A 23,781-nucleotide genomic window follows, 5' to 3' on the forward strand; every position below is an offset into this window, starting at 1 on the left:
GAGAGACTGACTTCAACACTACTTTTATTTATGAAAGGTATTGAAATGTTGAATGCACCGAGCTGTCTGCCTAAACTACTGGCACACAGCTCGGATACCCATGCATACCCCACAAGACATGCCACAAGAGGTCTCTTCACAGTCCTCAAGTCCAGAACAGACTATGTGAGGCACACAGTACTACTGTCAGAGTGTGCGCAACTGGTCGAAGGAAGTCAGGTGCAGGAGAGCAGAGATGAGTGAACAGGCACACTTTATTCAGGCAGAGGAAAACAGCCAGACGCAACTGCGTCACAACACTCCGACACAAGGGAAAAAGTGAATGCGCACAAATGACACAAAATTGTACAAAATACAAAAACCACGGGTACAACCATACCCTGGGGCAAAACCACCCTGAAGCGTCACACACGTAATGAAACGAACAATACCACACACAGACATGGGGGGAACAGAGGATAATATACACATAGAGTAATGAGGGGATATAAACCAGGTGTGCGGAAAAACAAGACAAAACAAATGGAAAATTTAAGGTGGAACGGCGATGGCTAGAAGACCGGTAATGTCGACCGCCGAACGCCACCCGAACAAGGAGAGTGGCCGACTTCGGCGGAAGTCGTGACAACTGCAATGAGCCATGACTACATGGAACTCTATTCCACATCAAGAAACTGACGCAAGCAGTAAAATTAGATTTAAAAAGCAGATAAGAAACACCTTATGGATGCAACAGGACAACAACACAAACGACAGAAGTAAATCAACAACAGAATGGCTTGAACAGAAGAAAATGTGCCTTCTGGAGTGGCCCAGTCAGTCCTGACCTCAACCCGATTGAGATGCTGTGGCATGACCTCAAGAGAGCGGTTCACACCAGACATCCCAAGAATATTGTGGATCTGAAACTGTTTTGTAAAGAGGAATGGTCCAGAATTTAGCCTGACCATTGTGCAGGTCTGATCCGCAACAACAGAAAACATTTGGTTGAGGTTATTGCTGCCAAAAGGAAGGTCAACCTGTTCAAGGCCTCCCGGGTGGCGCAGTGGTTAAGGGCGCTGTACTGCAGCGCCAGCTGTGCCACCAGAGACTCTGGGTTTGCGCCCAGGCTTTGACCGGGAGGTCTGTGGGGCGACACACAATTGGCCTAGCGTTGTCCGGGTTAGGGAGGGCTTGGCCGGTAGGGATGTCCTTGTCTCATCACGCACCAGCGACTCCTGTGGCGAGCCGGGCGCAGTGCGCGCTAACCAAGGTTGCCAGGTGCACGATGTTTCCTCCGACACATTGGTATGACTTCCGGGTTTGATGCGCGCTGTGTTAAGAAGCAGTTTGGCTTGGTTGGGTTGTGTATTGGAGGACGCATGACTTTCAACTTTTGTCTCTCCCGAGCCCGTACGGGAGTTGTAGCAATGAGACAAGATAGTAGCTACTAACAATTGAAAAAAGGGTATATTTCAACAAACAAAAAAACAACCTGTTATTAAATTCAAGGGTTCCTGCACTGTGAATGTTTATAAGGTGTGTTCAATAAAGACATGCACAATTATAATTGTTTATGTGTTATTAGTTTAAGCAGACTGTTTGTCTATTGTTGTGACTTAGATGAAAATCTAATTTAAATTCATGCAGAAATCCAGGTAATTCTAAAGGGTTCACATACTTTTTCTTCCCACTGTATGTCAGAGTCACTCCAGATTTTGTATTTAGAGTCATTCAAATATGACTGCACTGTACCTATAGATACACGTTTGCACATACTCTAAATCTAAAAATACTTATCATATTTTTTTCACTGATTGCACATAAAGAAAGATAGTTCCTACATGACAGAGTGCTTGCTTTGTTATCCAACTGATATTGTCCTTTCTCATCTTGTGGACCCCGATCATTGCTGCTCGCAGCTATATTTTTCCAAAATGTACTAATTGAAAAAAAAAACGTATCACCTACCTGCACCTTGTACCTGCACCCGTTTTTCACCTTGACATTGACACACATTAATCAAATAGGAAATTACAGTGTTAAACAGCAGAATTCCATATCTGGTGTATTTCAAAATAGATAGCTAACAAAGCTAAGCTACTTGACAGAATCGATGTTATAATTTATTTTTTGAGAGGCAAGAAAATACGCACGCTTTGAGGCCTCTCGGCTTCCGTTCAACTTGTGGTCACAACGACAAAGCGAAAATAAAAAGGATAGCAATTAGCTAGCCAGCTAATCCCTTGCATGATTCAGTCGCTGTACATTTCACAGGTTTATGAAAAATGGATATGGTCTGGGGACCGGTAAGTGAAAGACAATTGTATCTCAGATTGTAAATAATACATGGTTAGTAGCTACAGTACAAGGAGCAAGTGGGAGGATACATGTCAGCTCCGAGTTGCTATTTAACGTTAGTTATACGGAGACTATAACGAAGTCAATACAATACTTAGACTGTCAAAGGCTTTGGTAGGCATCTAGTAATTATGGCATGACGTGATCCTCCTAGCTAGTTGCGTCATTTCAAGCAAACGCATTAGCTAATGGACTGAAAATAGTATTTCATCAAATAAATAGCTAATCGTATCTAGCTAACGTTAGTTACCTGGCTACTCAAATAGGGGGGGGTCAGTGTTAGCTAGTTTACCTCACTCCCACATGATTGACAGCTAGCCATGTGAACCGTGAAAAGAGAATTTCTCTCTCTCCTGTCAACAACACAAGCTTTCGCGTACTGTCACTCGTGCTGGTTATTCTGAAGCCACCCTAGCTACCTGTAGGGTCTGTATGCAATTCAGTTAGGCAGTGTTACCATTAGTTAGTCATTTATGTAAGTTGTCTTGTGTCCAATGTTGTTTACCGTATTCGATACAGGGCTGAATTTAGAAACGGATTTGGAGTTTTTCAAGTTGAATTTCACCAGTCTATGCATCAGCATTGCCATGGATAAATCTCAGTGATGGAGTCCCAGAGGAAAAGGTATGTAGCCCGTAGGTAGGGTGTTGTCAATAAATGTTATGTGATCATCGTATGACAACAAATAATATTCTTCGTGTAAGTCTATGTCCTCACAAAGCTATTGTTGTTTTTCTAGCTAGCTACTATAACTTCTGTTCCAGGGCATGTTTTGTCTTGGTAATTCAAAAACAATGTATGCTTTATCAGTGTGGTTCAGAATCCTTCAGACATGACTTGTCAAAGTCTGTCTGTCTGTTTGACTGACTGTCTACTTCTGTATGTATTCTACAGCTCTGGTGAGGAGGACAATTCAGGGGAGCGAGGGTCGCTCCACACCTGGAAGGGCTACTCCTATAGTGTCACCCCAGAGAGAGTGCTCCTGTCCAGGCCTGTGCTGCAGGCTGCACTGGGGACACGCCATGGGGTTCTACTGGTGGAGGGTGAGAGTCAATGGACAGCCTTTGCTATAATGGCAAAACTCTGACATTTATGATTAGCCTGCTTGATCTATAACTAAAATATAAATTTATTTTGCTTTGTTTTTTTTTTAGTTACTTATGTACACATACTACTGGCAATCATTTCTAACAGATCCTCTTGTCTAAAAACTGGAATGTTGTGATGTATTTAGGCGGGCAGGTGTACAGCTTTGGTGAGTTCCCATGGAAACAGAGCCAGGTGTCGGAGGTGGACCCCCTGAAGCCTGTCCTAGAGAGCGCTCTCAGTGGCCAGCGCGTGGTCGCCGTGGCAGCGGGCAGTTTCCATAGCGGAGCGCTTACTGAGGACGGTGGGGTCCACATGTGGGGGGAGAACTCGTTCGGCCAGTGTGGCCTGTCCAGCCTCACTGTAGTCCCCAACCCTACTCCAGTGGCTGTCATGGACCCCGACACCAGCCCCCCCCATACCATCCGGGTCCTGGAGCTGGCCTGCGGGGAGCAGCACTCCCTTGCTCTCTCTGCCCAGCACGAGGTGTGGGCCTGGGGCAGCGGCTGCCAGCTGGGCCTGGTCACCACCATCTTCCCCGTTTGGAAGCCCCTAAAGGTGGAGCACCTGGTGGGCAGACACGTCCTTCAGGTGGCCTGTGGGGCCTTCCACAGCCTTGCCTTGGTGCGTTGCCTACCACCTCAGGAGTCCCGGCGGCCCATACCAGACAAGTGTGGCCAGTGCAACCAGCTGCTCTACACCATGACGGACAAGGAGGACCACGTCATTATCTCAGATAGTCATTACTGCCCCCTAGGGGTGGAGTTGCTGGCTGAAGGAGAGGCCAGGCTGGGGCCTGGAAGGTCCCCTCCACTAGGGCTTCTGAGCTCCCCTTCAGAGCCCCTCTCCTCTCATACCTCTGCCCCAGCGCCAGGTCCCCATCCCTCCATAACAGAACATACATACTATGAGAGGGGGAGGACAGTGGCACAGAATGGGGAAGTCTTGACCACCACAGATGCTGACATCTCTGCTTCTGGGACAGACTCTGATCGAGGTGTGGGGGGTGCAGGGTCTCGGAACTCCCCCGACCCTGATGATCAGGCAGTGAAAGAATATCTCAAGAAACTGTCTGACACCTCTTTGGCTGAGGAGACTGCCAAGATGACCATAGCAGGAGCAAGTTTTCAGGTTAGTAGTGATGAGTTGATGCTTTAAGCCTAAAGCTACCCATTTTTGCGTACTTGGTGGGTGACAAATTGACTTTCTTGTAGTTTGAGGTCTTTGAAAAGTGACAGAGCTGTCACGCTGTGTTTCCTGGGTTGTGTTCATTAAGGCACGCAAAGGTAAAACATTTTTGCAAGGATAACTAAAATGTGCTTTTCTTACAGGTCATAGGAAGTCTTCCTGTTTCTGTCCGTTTTCTTTTGCGTGTTGCCTAATGCACCTTGTGTTTGTTTCAGCCCCCAGCAGATAGCCTTGACCTCCTGACCTCTGACCTCATTCCCGGGGTCATGCCAGTGACCACCAGCTCTGCCCTCAACAACCTGGTCTCATCCTGTGCCTCCGCCGTGGGCGAGAGAGTGGTCTCCACCTACGAGGCTCTGTCCCTGAAGAAGATGATTAACTACTACTACCCTGGGGTTGGGGGTGTAGCAGGAGTACCCGGTGGAGTACCCGGTGGGTTTCCTGGGGGACCCGCGGAGGTGCGGGTGCGTCTGGAGGAGTCCATGCAGGGGAAGAAGAGCTGCAGCACGGGGGATATCCGTGAGGAGGAAGCCGAGGGCCTGAGTCGACGTCTCTCTCTGCCTGGACTCCTCTCTCAGGGTAGATACGCTGTTCGTCTCTTATCCTCCTCCTCTGCTCATCGCCTCTTATCCTTATCTTCCTCCTATACTCTGATGTGTAAGTATGCGTGTGTGTCCCCACTCATCCAGCCTGCAACATATCGAACGTCCATCTGAACTACAGTACTATGCAGTATGTTTGGGATTGCTGTGAAGTGTGTGTGTGTAACGTTATGTGGTTTTTTCAGTGAACGGTGGTTTTTGTTCTGAGATTAAAGCACTCCGCCATAGAGGAATGTGAGGCCATATTAATGTGAGGACTTAACCAGAAGGGTTACAGTAAGGAATGAGAGAGAAAGAGAGAGGAGGGTGTGAGAATAAGATGGAGAAGAAGGGAGCGAGAGGGAAGGAGAGAGAGCTGGGGAAGTCGGTGTGATATATATATATATCTGTGGGGGAGGCAAGATGGCCTAATAATCTCTTGAGAAACAGTCAGTGGTAGGGCCTGCAGTAACGGCACAATCTTCTATTGTCACTTTGGTAGGGTGAAAGCTGAAAGGCGGGATTTGTCCCAAGCTCTCTGAGGTTGTCTTAAGTGAATTTTGGATATGCAAGAAACTAATTTGACACATGGGTATAATACACGCTTGAACATGTCTTGTGAAACGGGACAAATTAAAACACCCACCAAATGATTATTATTAGCTCTCTGCTGCAGCCAAGAAGGGGATAGACAGCTCACTGCTCTCTCTCTCTGGGCTGGCATATGGCTCTCTCTCTGGGCTGGCATATGGCTCTCTCTCTGGGCTGGCATATGGCTCTCTCTCTGGGCTGGCATATGGCTCTCTCTCTGGGCTGGCATATGGCTCTCTCTCTGGGCTGGCAGATGGCTCTCTCTCTGGGCTGGCAGATGGCTCTCTCTCTGGGCTGGCAGATGGCTCTCTCTCTGGGCTGGCAGATGGCTCTCTCTGTGGGAGCAACCAACCCATGCCTCCCCAGTGCCGTCTCGGTCTGTCTGTCATCATTAACAGTCCCTCCCATACTCTTACTGTGGCACAGTACCTGTCTCCAGCGGGGCTCAATGCCTCGTCGTCTGGAGGATGCTGTGAGGGCTGCATTTCTGGGTTATTGCAGAGGCTTAGAAATGTTTTGTATTTCCAGAGTAGATGATCACTCCATGACTAAACCAGTCATCCTGAGCATTTCTTTACAGTTGTTTACACTCACCTGTGGAACAGAGAGCAGCAGTTGACCGCCGTAACTGAACATGGTTTGAGAGGAAGCGTAGAAAATGTACCATTTTTAAGAAACATATCGGTCTGTCTCCGTCTGTAGTGTCTCCCAGGTTGCTGCGGAGGGCCAGCCGGCCCAGGGTGCAAGCAGTGCCCCTCACCCTTGTGGGAGGGCTCCCAGAGGCGGGGGAGCTGCTCCCCTCCCTGCAGACCGAGGTGTGGAGCTGGGGGCGGGGCGAGGAGGGCCAGCTAGGCCACGGGGACAACCTCCCCAGGTCAGTGCCCACTCTACATCAATCGTTGGGGGATGAGAACCATGATTGACAGTTGTGTAGGCCAGTAAAGCATCAGAGTATGAGCGCTGAATCTGACCTAGAATCTGTTTGGCTTTTGCGATAAATAAGATTACATGGACAGGTCAGACCTGATCCTAGATCAGCACTCTTACTCTGAAATGCTTTGGCCCTGGTTGTTGACTGAGAGGTGTTTCTGACCTGCAGGCTGCAGCCACTGTGCATCAAGTGCCTGAGCAGTAAGGAGGTGGTGCTTGTGGCTGCTGGGGCACATCACTCCCTGGCCCTGACTGCACAGTCCCAGGTCAGAAACTACATTATCACTCCTCGTGGGAGTCTTGAGGGATTCCTCCCAACTGTGTGAACATTTTGTGTGTTTGTGTGCGTGTGTGTTCAAGGTCTTCTCCTGGGGTAGTAACAGCTCTGGCCAGCTGGGACACATGGCATCTCCTACTACTATCCCTCGCCTTGCCAAGGTAAGTGTGTTTCTTTTAATTGAGGAAAATGGTGCCCATACAGTAATCATTAGCACACACCAAGCCAGTGTTCCTCCTTTATTCATTCCGCAGCGACGCCCCACCGCTGGGCAATGCATGTGAAGGGTGTTCTTTGGCTCCCTGCTACCTTGGCCACGGCTGCTGAAAACAAGGAGTAGGAGAAACACTGCTAAACTTATATACCCACATGAATAAACTCTGCAACAGCGATTTAAAGCACTCTCCGTCGTAGAACAATAACGCCACATTTCCACTGGGGATTTAACCCAGTGTTTCCTTCAACGCTCGCCGGCTCCTGCGTCTCACTGGGCCATGGCTTCAGCGGCCCTGCTCTGACTTGGAGCCAAGCCCTGGGTTATTTTCGGATTTTTATTTAACTAACTGTGAACTTGAACACCTCACGAAGCAACGGTCTTGAATGATGCGGAGGTTGTTGTTTCTGCTCGCCACCAGCCTCCTGATAGAAACACAATAAGACTACCTTAACATAAAACACAGGAGACACCCTGGTGTGGGGCTAAGTCTCAATGGAAAAGCATCCTCCGTTGCTTACAGTGATCGCATATCATAGGACAAATATATAACTATTGAATTTGTGCAGGACTGTTTGTATAAGCCTGAGTAGCCTTGGCGTGTATCTCCTTTATCTGTAGCATGAGGCAGCTTGATGTACAAATACACCCCCTGGACAGACACTAGTCTATCGCAGAGCCTTCCCTCCAATCTATCTCCTTAATGCTGATTGCCAAACAGAGATGCGTCAGGTCCCATTTTTACAGTCTTTGGTATGACTCGGCCGGGGATTGAGCTCCCAACCTTCCATTCTCGGGGTTGACACCACAAGGCCACCGAGTTGTAGAAGCCTAGCGCAACACAAGACTATGTACAGTGATCTGATCTGCTCTGTTTGTCCCTGGTGTGACCCTGTAGCTGTCTGAGGGGATCCGTGTCTGGGACGTGGGTGCGGGGGCGCAGCACACCCTCCTCCTGGCCGATGGGGACTGTTATCAGCCCATCCTTTACTATAGCGGACAGCAGGTCAGAGGGGGGGTGCAGGACACACCCCAGGACCAGACGGAGGGGTACAGCTACACCCAGCAACCAGTCCTGCTCCCCTTCTGCATGAACGTGAGTAGTGGATCACACACACACAGTACTGAACCCCTGCTATGTTCGTCTTTTATTGTAGTAAGCATCTGCTTCGTGATTTCAACTGCCATTTGGCCTGACAGTGGTGTGTGTGTGGGTTTGTGTATCCGTGTTTTAGTTGGGCTACGTGAGCGGTGTGTTTGCGGGGGGCCAGAGCTGCGTGGCGCTAGCCGACCGCACCGTCATGGGTTTCATCGCCAGCCTCCATGAGCTGGCTACTGCCGAGAGGAAGTTCTACTGCAAGCTGAGCTCTGTGAAGAACCACATCCTGCGTCCCCTGTTGGACCTGGGTGAGAACTACTGCTGCAGCTACAGCTCCGCTGGACAGAGGCCTTGGGTCAGAGGTTAGGGAGAGAGGGCGGATGAGTTTATTTTATTTTATTATAACGGTAAACATGTCCAATCAAAAGCAACAAGGAAAAGTGAACGGTCCGTGTTCAAAAAGATCTGGCATAAAACTTACATTTTGCTTTCATAATGTTGTTGTTCGTACAGACCTGCAATGATTGGTGTGCTGAAATAGAGTAAGTTAGTAAGTATTAGGTTGATTTCTCTTGGATGTGTGTGTTCTTTCGCATAGTGTTTGTTAACAGGTGTATGTATGGTGTGTTCTCCGTCTACCCCTCAGAGTCGTTGAGTACAGCTCTCGGCCCGGCGTCCACAGTGCTGCTACGGAGCCTGGTGAGGTGTTATAGCCGCCTGTGTCACCTGACTGGCCAGCACTCTGCCTCCCTCACCGCCAACCTGCGCCGCCGCCGGGAGTTTAAAAGCCTGGTTATGCTGGAGCATGCCAGCATCTTCCTGGACACGTACAATGAGTATGTACTGTTGTGTACACAAACGCACAATGTCTGACACTCCCACTGGTTTTTAACATGTTGTTTCCATGCAGTTCTGTGTGGATAATGACCTCTCCTTCTCTCCTCTTTCCATTCCTTCTCCCTCCTCATCACTCCCTGCCAGGTACTGCTGCTCTGTGGGTAACTTCCTGGTGATGGGGGGCTTCCAGGCTCTGGCCAAGCCCTCGCTGTGAGTGTGTACACACACTAGGACATCTAGCAGCCCTAGCTTATTATCCTTAACATTTGCGTGCCCATTATACTATATGTTCATTATCCTTGACATTGACCTAGGCCTGTGTGGTCATTATCCTTGGCATTGACCTAGGCCTGTGTGGTCATTATCCTTGGCATTGACCTAGGCCTGTGTGGTCATTATCCTTGGCATTGACCTAGGCCTGTGTGGTCATTATCCTTGGCATTGACCTAGGCCTGTGTGGTCATTATCCTTGGCATTGACCTAGGCCTGTGTGGTCATTATCCTTGACCTAGGCCTGTGTGGTCATTATCCTTGACCCAGGCCTGTGTGGTCATTATCCTTGACCTAGGCCTGTGTGGTCATTATCCTTGACATTGACCTAGGCCTGTGTGGTCATTATCCTTGACATTGACCTAGGCCTGTGTGGTCATTATCCTTGACATTGCCATAGGCCTGTGTGGTCATTATCCTTGACATTGACCTAGGCCTGTGTGGTCATTATCCTTGACATTGACCTAGGCCTGTGTTGTCATTATCCTTGACATTGACCTAGGCCTGTGTCAGAAGACAGCTGTTTGATGCCTCGTAATTCTGCACACGAGACTCAGGAAGCTCATGCAGCTTTAATTGGAAAGGGAAAAGTCAAAGGATTCATTCTTATGGATTATTTTTAATTATGAAACGGGTGGTAAGAGTCCTTAATGTTGATTGGCTGACAGTACCACGGGTATGACAAAACATTTTTTTTTTTTTTATACTATTCTAATTACGTGGATAACCAGTTTATAATAGCGATAGGGCACCTCGGGGTTTGTGGTATATGGCCAATATATCAGGCTACGGGCTGTATCTAGGGACTCCGTGTTGCATTGTGGTATATTGGCCATATACCACAAACCCCCGAGGTGCCTTATTGCTTAATTATAAACCAATGTGTTTCTTCATCAAGGCTTCAACCAAGAGCGACTGAATTACCCTTCTCATGCTTTTAACTGGAACGGTGAATTAAAACAGGACATCTCTTATTTCCTTTTCTATCTCTCCTCTCTTCCCGTCCTCCCTCTCCTCCTTCCATCCCCTCCACCATCTTCTGTTCCTCTGCTCAGAGAATTCTTTGGGAAGTGTCCAGAGCTGTTGCAGCGGCTGGCAGAGTCCAGCGAGGAGAACATTCCTCTGAGTGACCTGTTGGTGACGCTCTTCTACCTGCCCATGAGACACCTTCACGAGTATGGCAGGCTGCTGCTCAAACTGGGAACCTGCTTCGAGGTGGTACGTAGAGAAACTAGGACCGGGGCGTGCACACACACACGCTCACACACACCTTCATACATACTCTCACTTTCTTGTGTCTCTCTCTCGGTCTCTCCAGAGCTCAGTGGACTACCAGAAGCTGCAGGACGGCTGCTCTAAGTTTGAGGCCCTGGCTCTTCATCTGAAGAGGAGGAGGAAGGAGGCAGAGTACACGTACCACTTCTGGAAGAGCTTCCCTGGCAAGATGACGGTCAGTGGCCTGGTCAGTTGGTTTGACCACAGTAATCAGTGCCAGATTCACACTATTGAGCCAATGCCAACCATACTGTGCTCGCTCAGATATTTTCTTTTCACATTGTCCTTTCAATGGTTCCAGCAACTATGGTGGATTTATAGTCAGGCCACCACAGTACAGCTTGGTTTGGGTTTGGCTCCATAGTGTGAAATGGGTATAAGAGCTTTTATTCAGCCCAAAATCTCCAGTTTATCAACCTCTTATCCCATTTAACCTGGCGATGCTGTTCTAGGATTCCCTGCGTAACCCCCGCCGGAGGCTGATCTGTGAGAGCAGTAACAAGGCCCTGACGCTACAGAACTCTGGAAGGTTCTCTGTCAACTGGTTCATCCTCTTCAACGATGCACTCGTCCACGCTCAGGTAAACACAGCGCCTCACAGCTCTTACAGCTGGCTCTTACAAAGGTGCCAATGTCCTTTTTGTTCGTTCGTTCTTTCTTTCACTTAAAAAAATAAATAAAAGAGTTAACACCGTCAGAGCATTTGATATGAATATATCTGGTGTGTTGACTGACTCCTATCAAGTTGTGTGTTTGTCTTTGTCCTATCAGGGCGTGGTTCCCTATAAAAGCCTTGTAAGTATGCAGCAGCCAGTGTACTGACCCCTAGTCATATGCAGCGCCCCCGTGTGGCCAGGGCTTGGCTTAGGATGTAGGCTTGATGGAGCAGCTCTTTAGGTACCTTCTGCCTGTCCTAAATCAACAAACACTGGCTTCCCAGCTTGAAGTAACACCCACACAGACAGACACACAGTTTTTCTGATCTTCTTCATGCACATATGGTGTACTATCACCTGGCTGGAATAAGCCTTGATTTCTTGAAGCTCGCAGTAAAGAGTCAAGAATGGTGGTTATTTACCTTCTCTGCCTTCTCCCTCAGGCTTTAACTAATACAACTGCTCCTGAACATCAGGAGCCCCAGAGCGGGGTCTGTACACCACTCTACAGTGTGCAGCTTCTCCTCAGCCGAGCCCAGTGTCCCCTTGCCCTCTGATGCTAGCCTCAGGATACTGTGTGTTTTTAAAGCTGAACTGATACTTTTTAATAACTAAGGCTCTCTGTAGTATATTGTCGACTTCTATGACCTCGTCGTAGTCATAGCAACATGGACATCAATATAAACACAAATCTAAAAAGTTAAGACTGACGTTATTGGGTCTTCCCAACGTGTGCGTCTTGGTTATTTAACTAAGATGCCTTTTGGCCCATTTTTTAAATTTGTATTTTTTGCTATCTGGAGCCTTAGTTGTCATTACTCTGAAACCATGTGACACAACACGTGAGGATCAGCCGTCTCAGGTTCTCTTCTCTTAAACCGTTTCTGTTACTTTTTGATTTATGTTTCATTCCCAGGAGAGCATTTTCTTGTGTTTTGATGAAGTAGTGAGCGTTTTTAGTCCCTGTCGGTTCCACCTTATGTGTGCTGTGTCTGTCGGCCTGCCTCGTGCCCTGTCGCCCTCGCCTCTCCGTGTGCCATGCATATTGGCATCTCCTAGGTCATCTGACTGTGTTAGCTCCAGTGCCCTGACTACTTCCCTGACTGTTGAACCAGTGTACTGTAGCTGAGTGTATCGGCATACTGAGGTCTCGCTCTCCCCTCCCTCTCCTGCAGTTCTCCACCCACCACGTCTTCCCATTGGCCACACTGTGGGTCGAGCCCATCCCGGAGGAGAACACTGGCCTGTGAGTCTGTCAATCACCCTATCTGTCCAATCAGAGTGTTTAACTGGTGTGTTATTGACCCCTTAGCTCAGCGTTTCCCAAACTCGGTCCTGGGGACCCCAAAGGGTGCACAATTTTTATTTATTTTTTCCCAAGCACTACACAGCTAATTCAACTAATCATCAAGCTTTGATCATTTGAATCAGCTGTGTAGTGCTAGGGCAAAAACCAAAACGTGCACCCCTTGGGGTCCCCAGGACCGAGTTAGGGAAATGCTGCCTCAGCTGAGCTGTGCTATGTTCCATCCAGGCATGGACTGAAGTTGATCTCACCTGAGGAGACCTTCACCCTGTTGGCCTGTTCTTCCATGGAGAAGGTAGGCCAATAGCCAGGCTTCACTACTCACCTGCTCAGGTTACAAGTATGTAGTGGTTGTCTTTGTAGAGCTAAAGCTGCCTAGTTGGGTTCTGTTTGTGGAGCGTGTGGTGACAGACTGTAACAACCCATTCAGTTAAATTAAATTCACTTCAATATGACTAACTGACCTGTGTTCTCCAGGCCAAGTGGCTTCGCTCAATCAACCAGGCGGTGGACCAGGCCATGACTGGAGCGGGGCAGTCAGGCTCAGGGGCAGGGCAGAGGGCGGAGCCTCCCATCTCCCGGACCGCCTCCTACACCTTCTACAAGGACAGCCGTCTGAAGGAGGCCACCTACGAGGGTCGCTGGCTGGCCGGCAAGCCCAATGGGAGGTGGGTCTAGCTGGGGAAGGAGGGAATCAGGATCTTGTACTTCTGGCTCCACTTCTGTACAGTCACAATTCATTGAAAATTGGGGGGTTGTAGGAAAGCGCTGACTTGTTGTGTATGTGTTTCCAGGGGTATGGTGAAGTGGCTTGATGGGAGACTTTACACGGGGACGTTCAAGAACGGACTGGAGGATGGGTCAGTCAGTGTAAATCGATCAATAAATCAATGTATCAATCACCCTAGTCAGAAATAAAGGCATTTCTCGTTGTTCTGCTATTTGTTTATGGGTCGTAGTTTTGGAGATTACGTTATGCCCAGCAAGACGTTGAACCTGAACGACCACTATCAAGGCCACTGGAAAGAAGGGAAGATGCACGGCATCGGAACATACAAGTGAGTCTGTTTGGCTTTGTGAAGAGTTCAACGTTATTTAACAAAGACCCTTAAGGTTAAAAATCACAAAAAAAGAAAAAGAAAAGCTTGACCCTGAGTTTGCAGGCATGTCTATGTACATCGGCTGTAGGGTTTCCGCTGTGTATCCTACCAATGTGACTGTCGTCTATGCAGGTATGCTACAGGTGAGTTGTACGAGGGCTCGTTCCAGGACAACATGCGCCACGGTCACGGGATGCTGCGCAGCGGCACGCTGAACTCCTCCTCCCCCAGCGTCTTCATCGGCCAATGGGTGCACGACAAGAAGACGGGCTACGGCGTCTTTGATGACATCACCAGGTAGTGGACCGCTACAGCCCACCCTTTTCATCCTACCGTGCTAAACCGTACCGAGCTGACCTGGTTACGCATCCAGCTAGCTCAGTACGATTGGGGTTGGATTGATAGTGTGAAAGGGGTATTAGTGTATCTGAAGTGCTGATGTTACGTGGTGACCTGTGTTGTTTCGTCAGAGGAGAGAAGTACATGGGCATGTGGCAGGATGACCAGCGGCAGGGCACGGGCGTCATAGTAACCCAGTTTGGCCTGTACTACGAGGGAGCCTTCAACAACAACAAGATGCAAGTGAGTTCTGGTCAGTGGGGTTCTTCCTCCTGATGCTAGCTGAACGTTAGCACCAAGGTGTTAGAGGAGAGGAAGAGGATCACCTCCATTTTGCTTTATTTTTTTTATTATTTCTCGCTGTCTCAGGGCACAGGGGTCCTGCTGTCTGAGGACAACACCACATATGAAGGAGAGTTCTCTGAGGACTGGACTCTCAACGGAAAGGTCAGTGAAAGAGGAGTGGCACACAAACAAGCCTGAACAGTCTGTCTCACACACACACAGCTTGCACTCATACACATTTTCGCTTCGCCACATACATTTTAAGCATACACGTGTATAATACAGCACATTGCTGTCCCTATCTCTCAGGGTGTGCTGACTATGCCTAATGGGGACTACTTTGAGGGCTCCTTCACCGGGGAGTGGGGCTCCGGCCTGAAGGTCACCGGATCCTTCTTCAAACCCAACCTCTACGACTCAGACGGGGACAAGGGTCGCGCTGTGTACGTCTCTACCATTCAATGCCATTGGTTTTACATACATACATACACGCAAATTGCTAGGCTGTCTGTCTGCAGGACATCTTTTTGCATCTATGCCTTGAAAAAAGGTTTGATCGTTTTGAAATGAACCCGGTCAAGTGAATGTGTATGTGAACATAGAAAATGTTTATTAATTCCTTGTATGTGCGTCTCCAGTAAGCTGGGGCGCCTGGCAGTGCCTTCGGAGGAGAAGTGGAGGGTAGTGTTTGAGGAGTGTTGGATGAGGCTGGGCTGTGAGGCCCCTGGCCAGGGAGAGAACCAACGAGCCTGGGAGAACATCGCTGTAGCCTTGACCACCAGCAGGAGACAGCACAGAGACAGGTAGAGAGAACAGAGACCACACACAGTACTTCCATCTCACATTCACTCGCTATTTCACTCTCTCTCTCTCACATTCACTCACTATTTCTCACTCACTCAGTCATTCACGTACAGTAGTCTAAGTGATATTGGTGTGTGTGTTGCAGCCCGGAGATGAACCTGAGTCGGACTCAAAACAGAATGCTGGAGAGTCTGGAGTTCATCCCTCAGCAGCATGTTGGTCCTGTTACCATGGAGAAGTATGACAGTATCCGGCGTTACCTCATCAAGGTGAGCCAACGCCCCCCCCAGGTGACTTACTCACCCGCCTAATCCCCCTCAGCCAATGGACCCACGCACCAACGTGTCTGCCAAGCAATATCTTTCAGTATGGGATAAGTTGTTTTTCTAATAATCGTGAAGAGATTGAACCGTCGTCTTGAGGTGTCCTTGTTCATACTGATTTACTCTTTAGTTCTAACCTCTGACTTAACACCACAAAACATGAATATCCCGAAACTCACACATGAACCTTCTCTGTCCTCCATTCTGTGCCCCCCCCCCCCAGGCATGTGACATGCCCCTGCACCCCCTGGGCAGGCTGCTGGAGACCCTGGTGGCTGTCTACAGGATGACCTACGTGGGGGTGGGGGCCAACCGCCGCCTTCTGCTGCAGGCTGTCAACGAGATCATGTCCTACCTGGCCCGCATCTTCCAGCTCGTCAGGTGTGTGTGTTGCCTTAAACAGTTGGATACTATTTTTCCATTCAGTTTGGCCCTAGGCTAGCCTGTTTAAGCCATGTGCTGTACTGAATGTGTCGTGTTGGTCTTTCAGGTTCCTGTTTCCAGATCTGCCTGAGGAGGGTGGAGCGATCCCTGAACCATCCTCTAACCCCCAGGACAAGAAGGACTCCAACTGCGCAGACACCCAGCTAGAATCGCCCAAACCTGGGTATGACCATAGCATATCCACCCTCCCTGGTTGGAGCCTGTGGAGAGTCTTCAGTGGTGTGGCTACGCAGCAGTCATAAACTGAATCCATAGTCTTAGATGCCTTCTAGATAAATATGTAGGCTATGTATTTGGGTGTTTATTTGATTGAGAACACGGCTATATCATGGATCTGTTTTGCAGTGGAGGGTCCAATGGGAGCTACCTATGGAGGATTATGTACAAAACTATAGAAGATTACGTTACAGTATGTCTTATGTAAAAAGAGCACATGTCACTTGTTCTTTAAATACTGTTTCCTTCCAGAAGAAAAATGAAGTATTTAAGCCCCTGAATGTGTGTTGAATGATGTCCTGTGTGTGGTTTCCCCAGGCGTGTGGTGAGTAGCTCCGCTCTGCTCCTGCCGGTGTTGCTGCCTCGTCTCTACCCCCCTCTCTTCACCCTGTACGCCCTGGAGAAGGAGAAGGAGGACGACGTGTACTGGGAGTGTGTCCTCCGCCTCAACAAACAGCCAGACGTGGCCCTGCTCGCCTTCCTCGGCGTGCAACAGTGAGTCTCTCTCGGACTGACCAATGAGGTTGGGAATGAATAGTAGACTCTTCTGATCTCGCCATCTTACATTCTGTTGAATCCGTGTAGCGAAACAGAATGTAAGCTTGCGAGGTCAGGATAGTTGTACGAGGCTAAATGAAAAGGACCCAAGTTTGATTTTTTTTATCGATCATGTAACCCGACTGTCCTGACCTGGAAAAAACTAGTTATAACTTAACATGTTAAAATGCATCTCTTTTTGCTTTCAGTAAGTTTTGGCCAGTTTCCGTTCCAGTGCTGGGGGAGAAGACTGAGGTATGACACTAAGTACATTCTGAATCACACTGCCCTCCTGTGGGTGAATTACAACATTACATCAAGTACATGTTAGATTGTCCTCTTTCTAGGTTGTGTCCAGCACAAAAGACGCCTGTTTTGCCTCTGCAACGGAGACCTTGCAGCAGATCAGGTACGCTTTATCCAGAGCAGTACTATATCTTCATGAATGAATGGGTCTCATGCACTCTTATGATATTGCAGTTCAATGTGGTTGATGTGTATTAAGACTTTTTTTTTTTTTTTTTTTTTTTTTTGTCAGCACAACGTTCACCCCATCCGACAAGCTGCAGGTAATCCAGCTGACATTTGAGGAGATCACAAAGGAAGTGATGTCATCTCTGGAGGATAACTTCCTGTGGTCCATGGACGACCTGTTTCCTGTGTTCCTCTACGTGGTGCTGCGCGCCCGGTGAGTCAATGAGAACACACACTATGTTCCTGAGAGATGCACAGAAATCTGATTTTCATCAAATTACAATCAGGACTACAAATATATTTACAGTACCAGCCAAAAGTTAGGACACCTACTCATTCCAGGGTTTTTCTTTATTTTTACTATTTTCTACATCGTAGAATAATAGTGAAGACATCAAAACTATGAAATAACACACATGGAATCATGCAGTAACCAAAAAATTGTTAAACAAATCAAAATATATTTGAGATTCTTCAAAGTAGCCACCCTTTGCCTTTGACAGCTTTGTACACGCTTGGCATTCTCTCAACCAGCTTCATGAGGTAGTCACCTGGAATGCATTTCAGTGAACAGGTGTACCTTGTTAATTTGTGGAATATATTTTAATGCGTTTGAGCCAATCCGTTGTGGCAAGGTAATGTTGGTATACACAAGATAGCCCTATTTGGTACAATAACAAGTCCATATTATGGCAAAGACAGTCCATCATTATTTTAGACATGAAGGTCAGTCAATCCCGAAAATGTAAAGCACTTTGAATGTTTCTTCAACTGCAGTTGCAAAAACCATCAAGCACTATGATGAAACTGGCTCATGAGGACCGCCACAGGAAAGGAAGGCCCAGAGTTACCTCTGCCTCAGGACAAGTTCATTAGTTACCAGCCTCAGAAATTTCATCCCAAATAAATACTTCAGAGTTCAAGTAAAACACATAGCAACTGTTCAGAGGAGACTGTGTGAATCAGGCCTTCGTGGTCGAATTGCTGAAGAAGAAACCACTAAAGGACACCAATAAGAAGAGACTTGCTTGTGCCAAGAAACACAAGCAATGGACATTGTGGTGGAAATCTGTCCTTTGGTCTGAGTCCAAATTTGAGTCTTTTGGTTCCAACCGTCGTGTCTTTGCGAGATGTTGAGTAGGTGAAGGGATGATCTCCGCATGTGTGGTTCCCACCTTGAAGCATGGAGGAGGAGATGTGTGGGTGCTTTGATGGTCTGTGAATAATTTAGAATTCAAGGCACACTTAACCAGCAGGACTACCACAGCATTCTGCAGCGATACACCATCCCATCTGGTTGGGGCTTAGTGGGATTATCATTTGTTTTTCAACAGGACAATGACCCAACACACCTCCAGACTGTGTAAAGGGTATTTGAGGAGAAGGATAGTGATGGAATGCTGCTTCAGATGATCTGGCCTCCACAATCACCCAACCTCAACCCAATTGAGATGGTTTGGGATGAATTGGAGGGCAGAGTGAAGGAAAAGCAGCCAACAAATGCTCCGCTTCAAGACTGTTGGAAAAACATTCCAGGTGTAGCTGGTTGAGAGAATGCCATGTGTGCAAAGCTGTCAAGGCAAAGGGTGGCTACTTTGAAGAATCTCATATAAAATATTTTTGATTTGTTTAACACTTTGTTGGTTACTACATGATTCCATGTGTTATTTCATAATTTTGATGTCTTCACTATTCTACAATGTAGAAAATAGTTTTAATAAATAAATAAAGAAAAACCCTTGAATGAGTAGGTGTTCATTCAAACTTTTGACTGGTTGCGTTGTGTTAACCAAGGCTGTTTCTTTTAAGGATCAGGAACCTGGGGTCAGAGGTGAGTCTGATAGAGGACCTGATGGACCCCTGTGTACAGCACGGAGAACACGGCATCATGTTCACCACACTCAAGGTATACACACACACATACACACACACACACACACACAGCATACATTCTATGGCAGATACCATCCAAATGCATGCACTCAAACTCAACTTATTCAGATACTCATAACATATTAATGTGATCGATTCACACTTTAACACACTGCTTCATAGGGAATAAATGAATCTAACTATCTGTATAATATATTCATTTTTATTTCCCTGTCCGTCAGGCGTGTTACTATCAGATCCAGCATGAGAAGACCACTTAAGAACCACAGAGAATCTCTGTACTGTATACTGCAGCAGCTCTATGTAAAGTGGCAGTCAGCCAATTAGAGGGCAGGGATCGGAGAGGTTTGGAGTGATGCTGTCTCAGGGTCGTCACAGGAGGGTCACGATGACTGACAGACAGGCTGCTGACTGTCCATCTGTTCCCCTGTAGCAGGACCTCCTCCCCCTTACATACACACATATACTGACGCATGCGCTTACACACACATACGTAAACACACACACACACACTACACAGCTCCCCGCTCTAACCACTACCTTTTGGTGACCATGTCGTCAGGCTCATACACCTACTTGATTGATCAGGTTGACCTCTGTAAACCCAAGGTGTTGTAAAACTGTATTGGCAGTTTGGCCAGTTCATCTGTCCATAGGCTTTGTGACTCCTTAGCCCCTGAATGAAGGATTCTGCTCCTTGAAGCCGTCTGGAATAGGGGCTTACTGTGATGTGCGCCGAGCCAGTGGAGTTTTAGCTTGATCGTGGACTGTTGTGAATATGACTGGCTATTTCCTATTCGCACTACAGTAGTGGCAGAGATGATAACCGCCTCGTTTGTCACCCAGCTCTGTTAGTGAAATGGAAGTCTATGAAGAGAAACTGCAACGTTTAAAATCCAAGTGAGACTCACCCTGAACTTGGAGCCTGTCTAATAACAAGACACCATCCTGTATGTACAGTGTGAGGTGGCAACTTCCATTGGACCTCAGCCCTCAAAAGCACATGTTATTTAATGGACCAATGCAATACGTCACATTGATGCCACTTAAAACACGAAAAAGGATTTAAACTCTGTGATATCTGAGGCTGTGTACGGATCGCTAGCCTGCGCTCACTCAGAGCAACACCAGATGAAGTTGTTTTGTAGTTGAAATGTCAAATGCACACTCGGTACAGTTTTGGTGTTATAGTTGTGTTCATTGTTCTGGGGGGGGGGGGAATCTGAAATATCCAGCTCTGTATTCAGGTGATTTTTGAAGATGTGAGGTTGGGTGACGCTCTAATGTGTCTCATGTGATGCAGTTAAATGACAGCCAGCTAATGTGCACCTCAAATGCTAGCCTTTTAAAATATTTCCATTCGTACTGCGTCATATGTATTTATAACCACTCTGTTTGTGCGGTATTTATAATGCTACAAGGTGTTGGTTTTTTTCAGGTCACTTTGTTATTGTACACCAGAGCTGGAATTCAAATGAACACCTATATGAAATGTTGACATTTGATGGGTAACACACAGTAGAAGACTGTTTCTTTTTTTTGTTATAAATCTCTTCTTGCAATATAGCTCATGTAATGTTCCTGTTTGGGGTTCGTCAAATCAGATGGAGGCTATTACCAGGAAGCAATATTGTTAATGTATTTGTTTGGTGTGCTCCTTTCATGCAGCCTGTCTTGTGACAGTATGATGCAGTATTTGTTCCTACCTGCAAGGCAATCACTACCCTGAAGAAACTGTCTCTGTTCAACTAGTTGGGGGCTGATCATGCTGTAGTGGCATTGTGACGGTTAGACTGGTTATACAGTGACATTGAAGTCTACCAAAAGCAATTTTCTTTTTTTTATATCTCAAATCTAGGCAGAATTATTAATCTGGGGAATATAGTTTGTTACAACTATAAATTGAGTGTTTGATGGAACACGCAGTACATAAGAATTGCTATTTTAAACAGAATTTGATTGTAGCCTGGTATTTGGTTAACTCTTTATTCAGCTTGTTTGTAATTTCTATGGTCATTCCAAGATTTACCTCCATTTTCCCCAATAATTCTTTTGGCAAGGACTGGTTATTTCTGTATATTTGTTTACACCTGAAACACATGACATGAGGTGCTGCATCATAGGAAATGTATCAAGTGTTTGACCCATAGACTGACTAACATACATCTTCCTTCATAGATTATAATGTGACTGCTTGTACTTCCAGGTTAAGGTGTGTTAAATTGGGTAGCGTTATCTGTATGTTGTCACGTTGGTCTTTTTTAGGGGAATGATGTCAACATTTTGTCTAATGTACATCTTAATGTAAAGAGGGCAATAAAGAGAGCTGACAAATTTCCCTTTTAAATGACATTTGTGTCTGTAAATTTGCCTTTAAAAAGTCAACCGTCTGTTCCCTGTTAGTTTGGTTTAATTGTTTAGATACTTTGGCCTCTAATCTGACTGTTAAAACCAAAGGTGACTGTTTTGTAAATATTTGTAGTGCTGCTGACAATCCTCTAAGCTTTGTCCCATTTCTAAAAAGCTAGAGGCAGGGGGTGAATTAATGACCATACAAAAATAACTTTTTAAAGCCTTTTAAAGTGCAGCAAGAACTTTGGATTAATAAATTACTTCATAAATCACCATCAACAACCAGTTTCTGATGTTTGATGAAACATTGGTAAATAAGTCCACAGTAAGGAGTTGACTGTGTGACAGGCTTAGATTCAATCAGAGGATGTTTTGGTGGTGTCAAGTGGAACTGGAACTGCGTTGGAGCCATCAAATTGGTGAGCAGCTGTTCTGGTGTCATTATGCTTGCCCGGGTGGAACTGGGCAAATCAAAATATGTTTTAGATTATTCAATGTAGCCACCCTTTGCTTTGACAGCTTTGGACACTTGGCATTCTCTCAACCAGCTTCACTTGGAATGCTTTTCCAACAGTCTTGAAGGAGTTCCCATATATGCTGAGCACTCGTTGGCTGTGTTTCTTTCACAGCGCTCCTGGTCAGTCCTTAAATGGGAGACCAGATGCTGCTGGAAGTGGTGTTGGAGGGCCAGTAGGAGGTACTTTTTCCTCTGGTCAAAATAAAAATATCCCAATGCCCCAGGGGACAGTGATTGGGGATATTGCCGTGTGTTGGGTCCTGTCTTTCGATGGGACACTAAATGGGTGTCCTGACTCTCTGGGCACTAAAGATCCCATGAAACATATTGTAGGAGTATTAACTCCGGTGTCCTGGCTAAATTCCAAATCTGGCCCTCATACCACCACGGTTACCTAATCATCCCCAGCTTACAATTGGCCCATTCATCCCCCTCCTCTCCTCTAACTATTCCCCAGGCCGTTGCTGTAAATGAGAATGTGTTCTCAGTCCACTTACCTGGTAAAATAAGGGTTAAATGAAAAAAAACTCATCCCAAACCACCTCAATTGGGTTGAGGTCGGGTGATGCAGCACTCCATCACTCTCCTTGGTCAAATACCCCTTACACAGCCTGGAGCTGTGTTGGGTTGTTGTCCTGTTGAATAACAAATGATAGTCCCACTAAGTGCAAACCAGAGGGGATGGCGTATCGCTGCAGAATGCTGTGGTGGCCATGCTGGTTAAGTGTGCCTTGAATTCAAAATAAATTGCTGACAGTGTCACGAGCACAGCATGATGTTGCCACCCGCGTGCTTCACGGTTGGGATGGTGTTCTTCGGCTTGCAAGCCTCCCCCTTTTTCCTCCAAACATAACAATGGTCATTATGGCCAAACAGAGCTATTTTATTTCATCGGACCAGAGGACGTTTCTCCAGAAAGTATGATCTTTGTCCCCATGTGCAGTTGCAAACCATAGTCTGGCTTTTTTATGGTGGTTTTTGAGCAGTGGCTTCTTCTTTGCTGAACGGCCTTTCAGGTTATGTTGATATAGGACTCGTTTTACTGTGGATATAGATACTTTTGTACCTGTTTCCTCCAGCATCTTCACAAGGTCCTTTTGCTGTAGTTCTGGGAATGATTTGCACTTTTCGCACCAAAGTCCGTTCATCTCTAGGAGACAGAATGTGTCTCCTTTCTGAGCGGTATGACGGTTGCTGGGTCCCATGGTGTTTATACTTGCCTACTATTGTTTGTACATGTGAACATGGTACCTTCAGGCATTTGGAAATTGCTCCTAAGGATGAACCAGACTTGTGGAGGTCTACAGTTTTTTTTCTGATTTCTTGGCTGATTTCTTTTGATTTTCCCATGATGTCAAGCAAAGAGGCACTGAGTTTGAAGCTAGGCCTTGAAATACATGCACAGGTACATCTCCAATTGACTCAAATGATGTCAATTAGCCCATCAGAAGCTTCTAAAGCCATGACATAATTTTCTGAAATTTTCCATGTTTCATGAGCTGAAATAAAAGATCCCAGAAATGTTCCATTTGCACAAAAAGCATATTTATCTCAAATGTTGTGCACAAATTTGTTTACATCCCTGGTTGTGAGCATTTCTCCTTTGCCAAGATAATCCATCCACCTGACAGGTGTGGCATATCAAGAATCTGATTAAACAGCATGATCATAAAACAGGTGCACTTTGTACTGGAGACAATAAAAGGCCACTCTAAAATGTGCAGTTTTGTCACACAACACAATCCAACAGATATGTTGTGTGACAAGGTGGTCCTTTGTGTGCAAATTTTGTCATCAAACTGTGTCATCAAAGTCTGGCAAGACAACTGGGAACTCTAAAAAACAAT

The 23,781-nt window shown here is 46.7% G+C and overlaps 1 protein-coding gene across 5 annotated transcripts; it reads left to right on the forward strand.

Moving 5' to 3' along the window:
* Positions 1-2,171: 2,171 nt before the first annotated feature.
* Positions 2,172-23,459, forward strand: LOC135543532 (alsin-like). 5 transcript variants are annotated; one of them, XM_064970871.1, is made up of 35 exons: positions 2,172-2,288; positions 2,860-2,964; positions 3,235-3,383; positions 3,575-4,557; positions 4,830-5,193; positions 6,489-6,660; positions 6,886-6,982; positions 7,077-7,154; positions 8,106-8,303; positions 8,443-8,668; positions 8,953-9,142; positions 9,288-9,353; positions 10,469-10,631; positions 10,732-10,863; positions 11,141-11,269; positions 11,460-11,483; positions 12,520-12,590; positions 12,879-12,945; positions 13,128-13,318; positions 13,445-13,510; positions 13,610-13,708; positions 13,883-14,047; positions 14,221-14,332; positions 14,459-14,536; positions 14,684-14,817; positions 15,013-15,177; positions 15,324-15,447; positions 15,725-15,882; positions 15,992-16,108; positions 16,480-16,656; positions 16,908-16,953; positions 17,046-17,107; positions 17,237-17,386; positions 18,982-19,078; positions 19,287-23,459. In XM_064970871.1, the coding sequence occupies exons 2-35, from the start codon at positions 2,945-2,947 to the stop codon at positions 19,323-19,325; spliced, it is 5,109 nt and encodes a 1,702-aa protein (XP_064826943.1). In that variant the 5' UTR covers positions 2,172-2,288; positions 2,860-2,944; the 3' UTR covers positions 19,326-23,459. The 5 variants fall into 5 exon arrangements, with proteins under 5 accessions (XP_064826943.1, XP_064826944.1, XP_064826945.1 ...); XM_064970872.1 differs by having other exon boundaries at positions 8,443-8,614; positions 10,732-10,875; XM_064970873.1 differs by having other exon boundaries at positions 8,443-8,614.
* The last annotated feature ends 322 nt before the right edge of the window (positions 23,460-23,781 follow it).

The sequence above is a fragment of the Oncorhynchus masou genome, chromosome 7 (genome assembly GCF_036934945.1).
Source record: "Oncorhynchus masou masou isolate Uvic2021 chromosome 7, UVic_Omas_1.1, whole genome shotgun sequence".
Taxonomy (NCBI): Eukaryota; Metazoa; Chordata; class Actinopteri; order Salmoniformes; family Salmonidae; genus Oncorhynchus; species Oncorhynchus masou.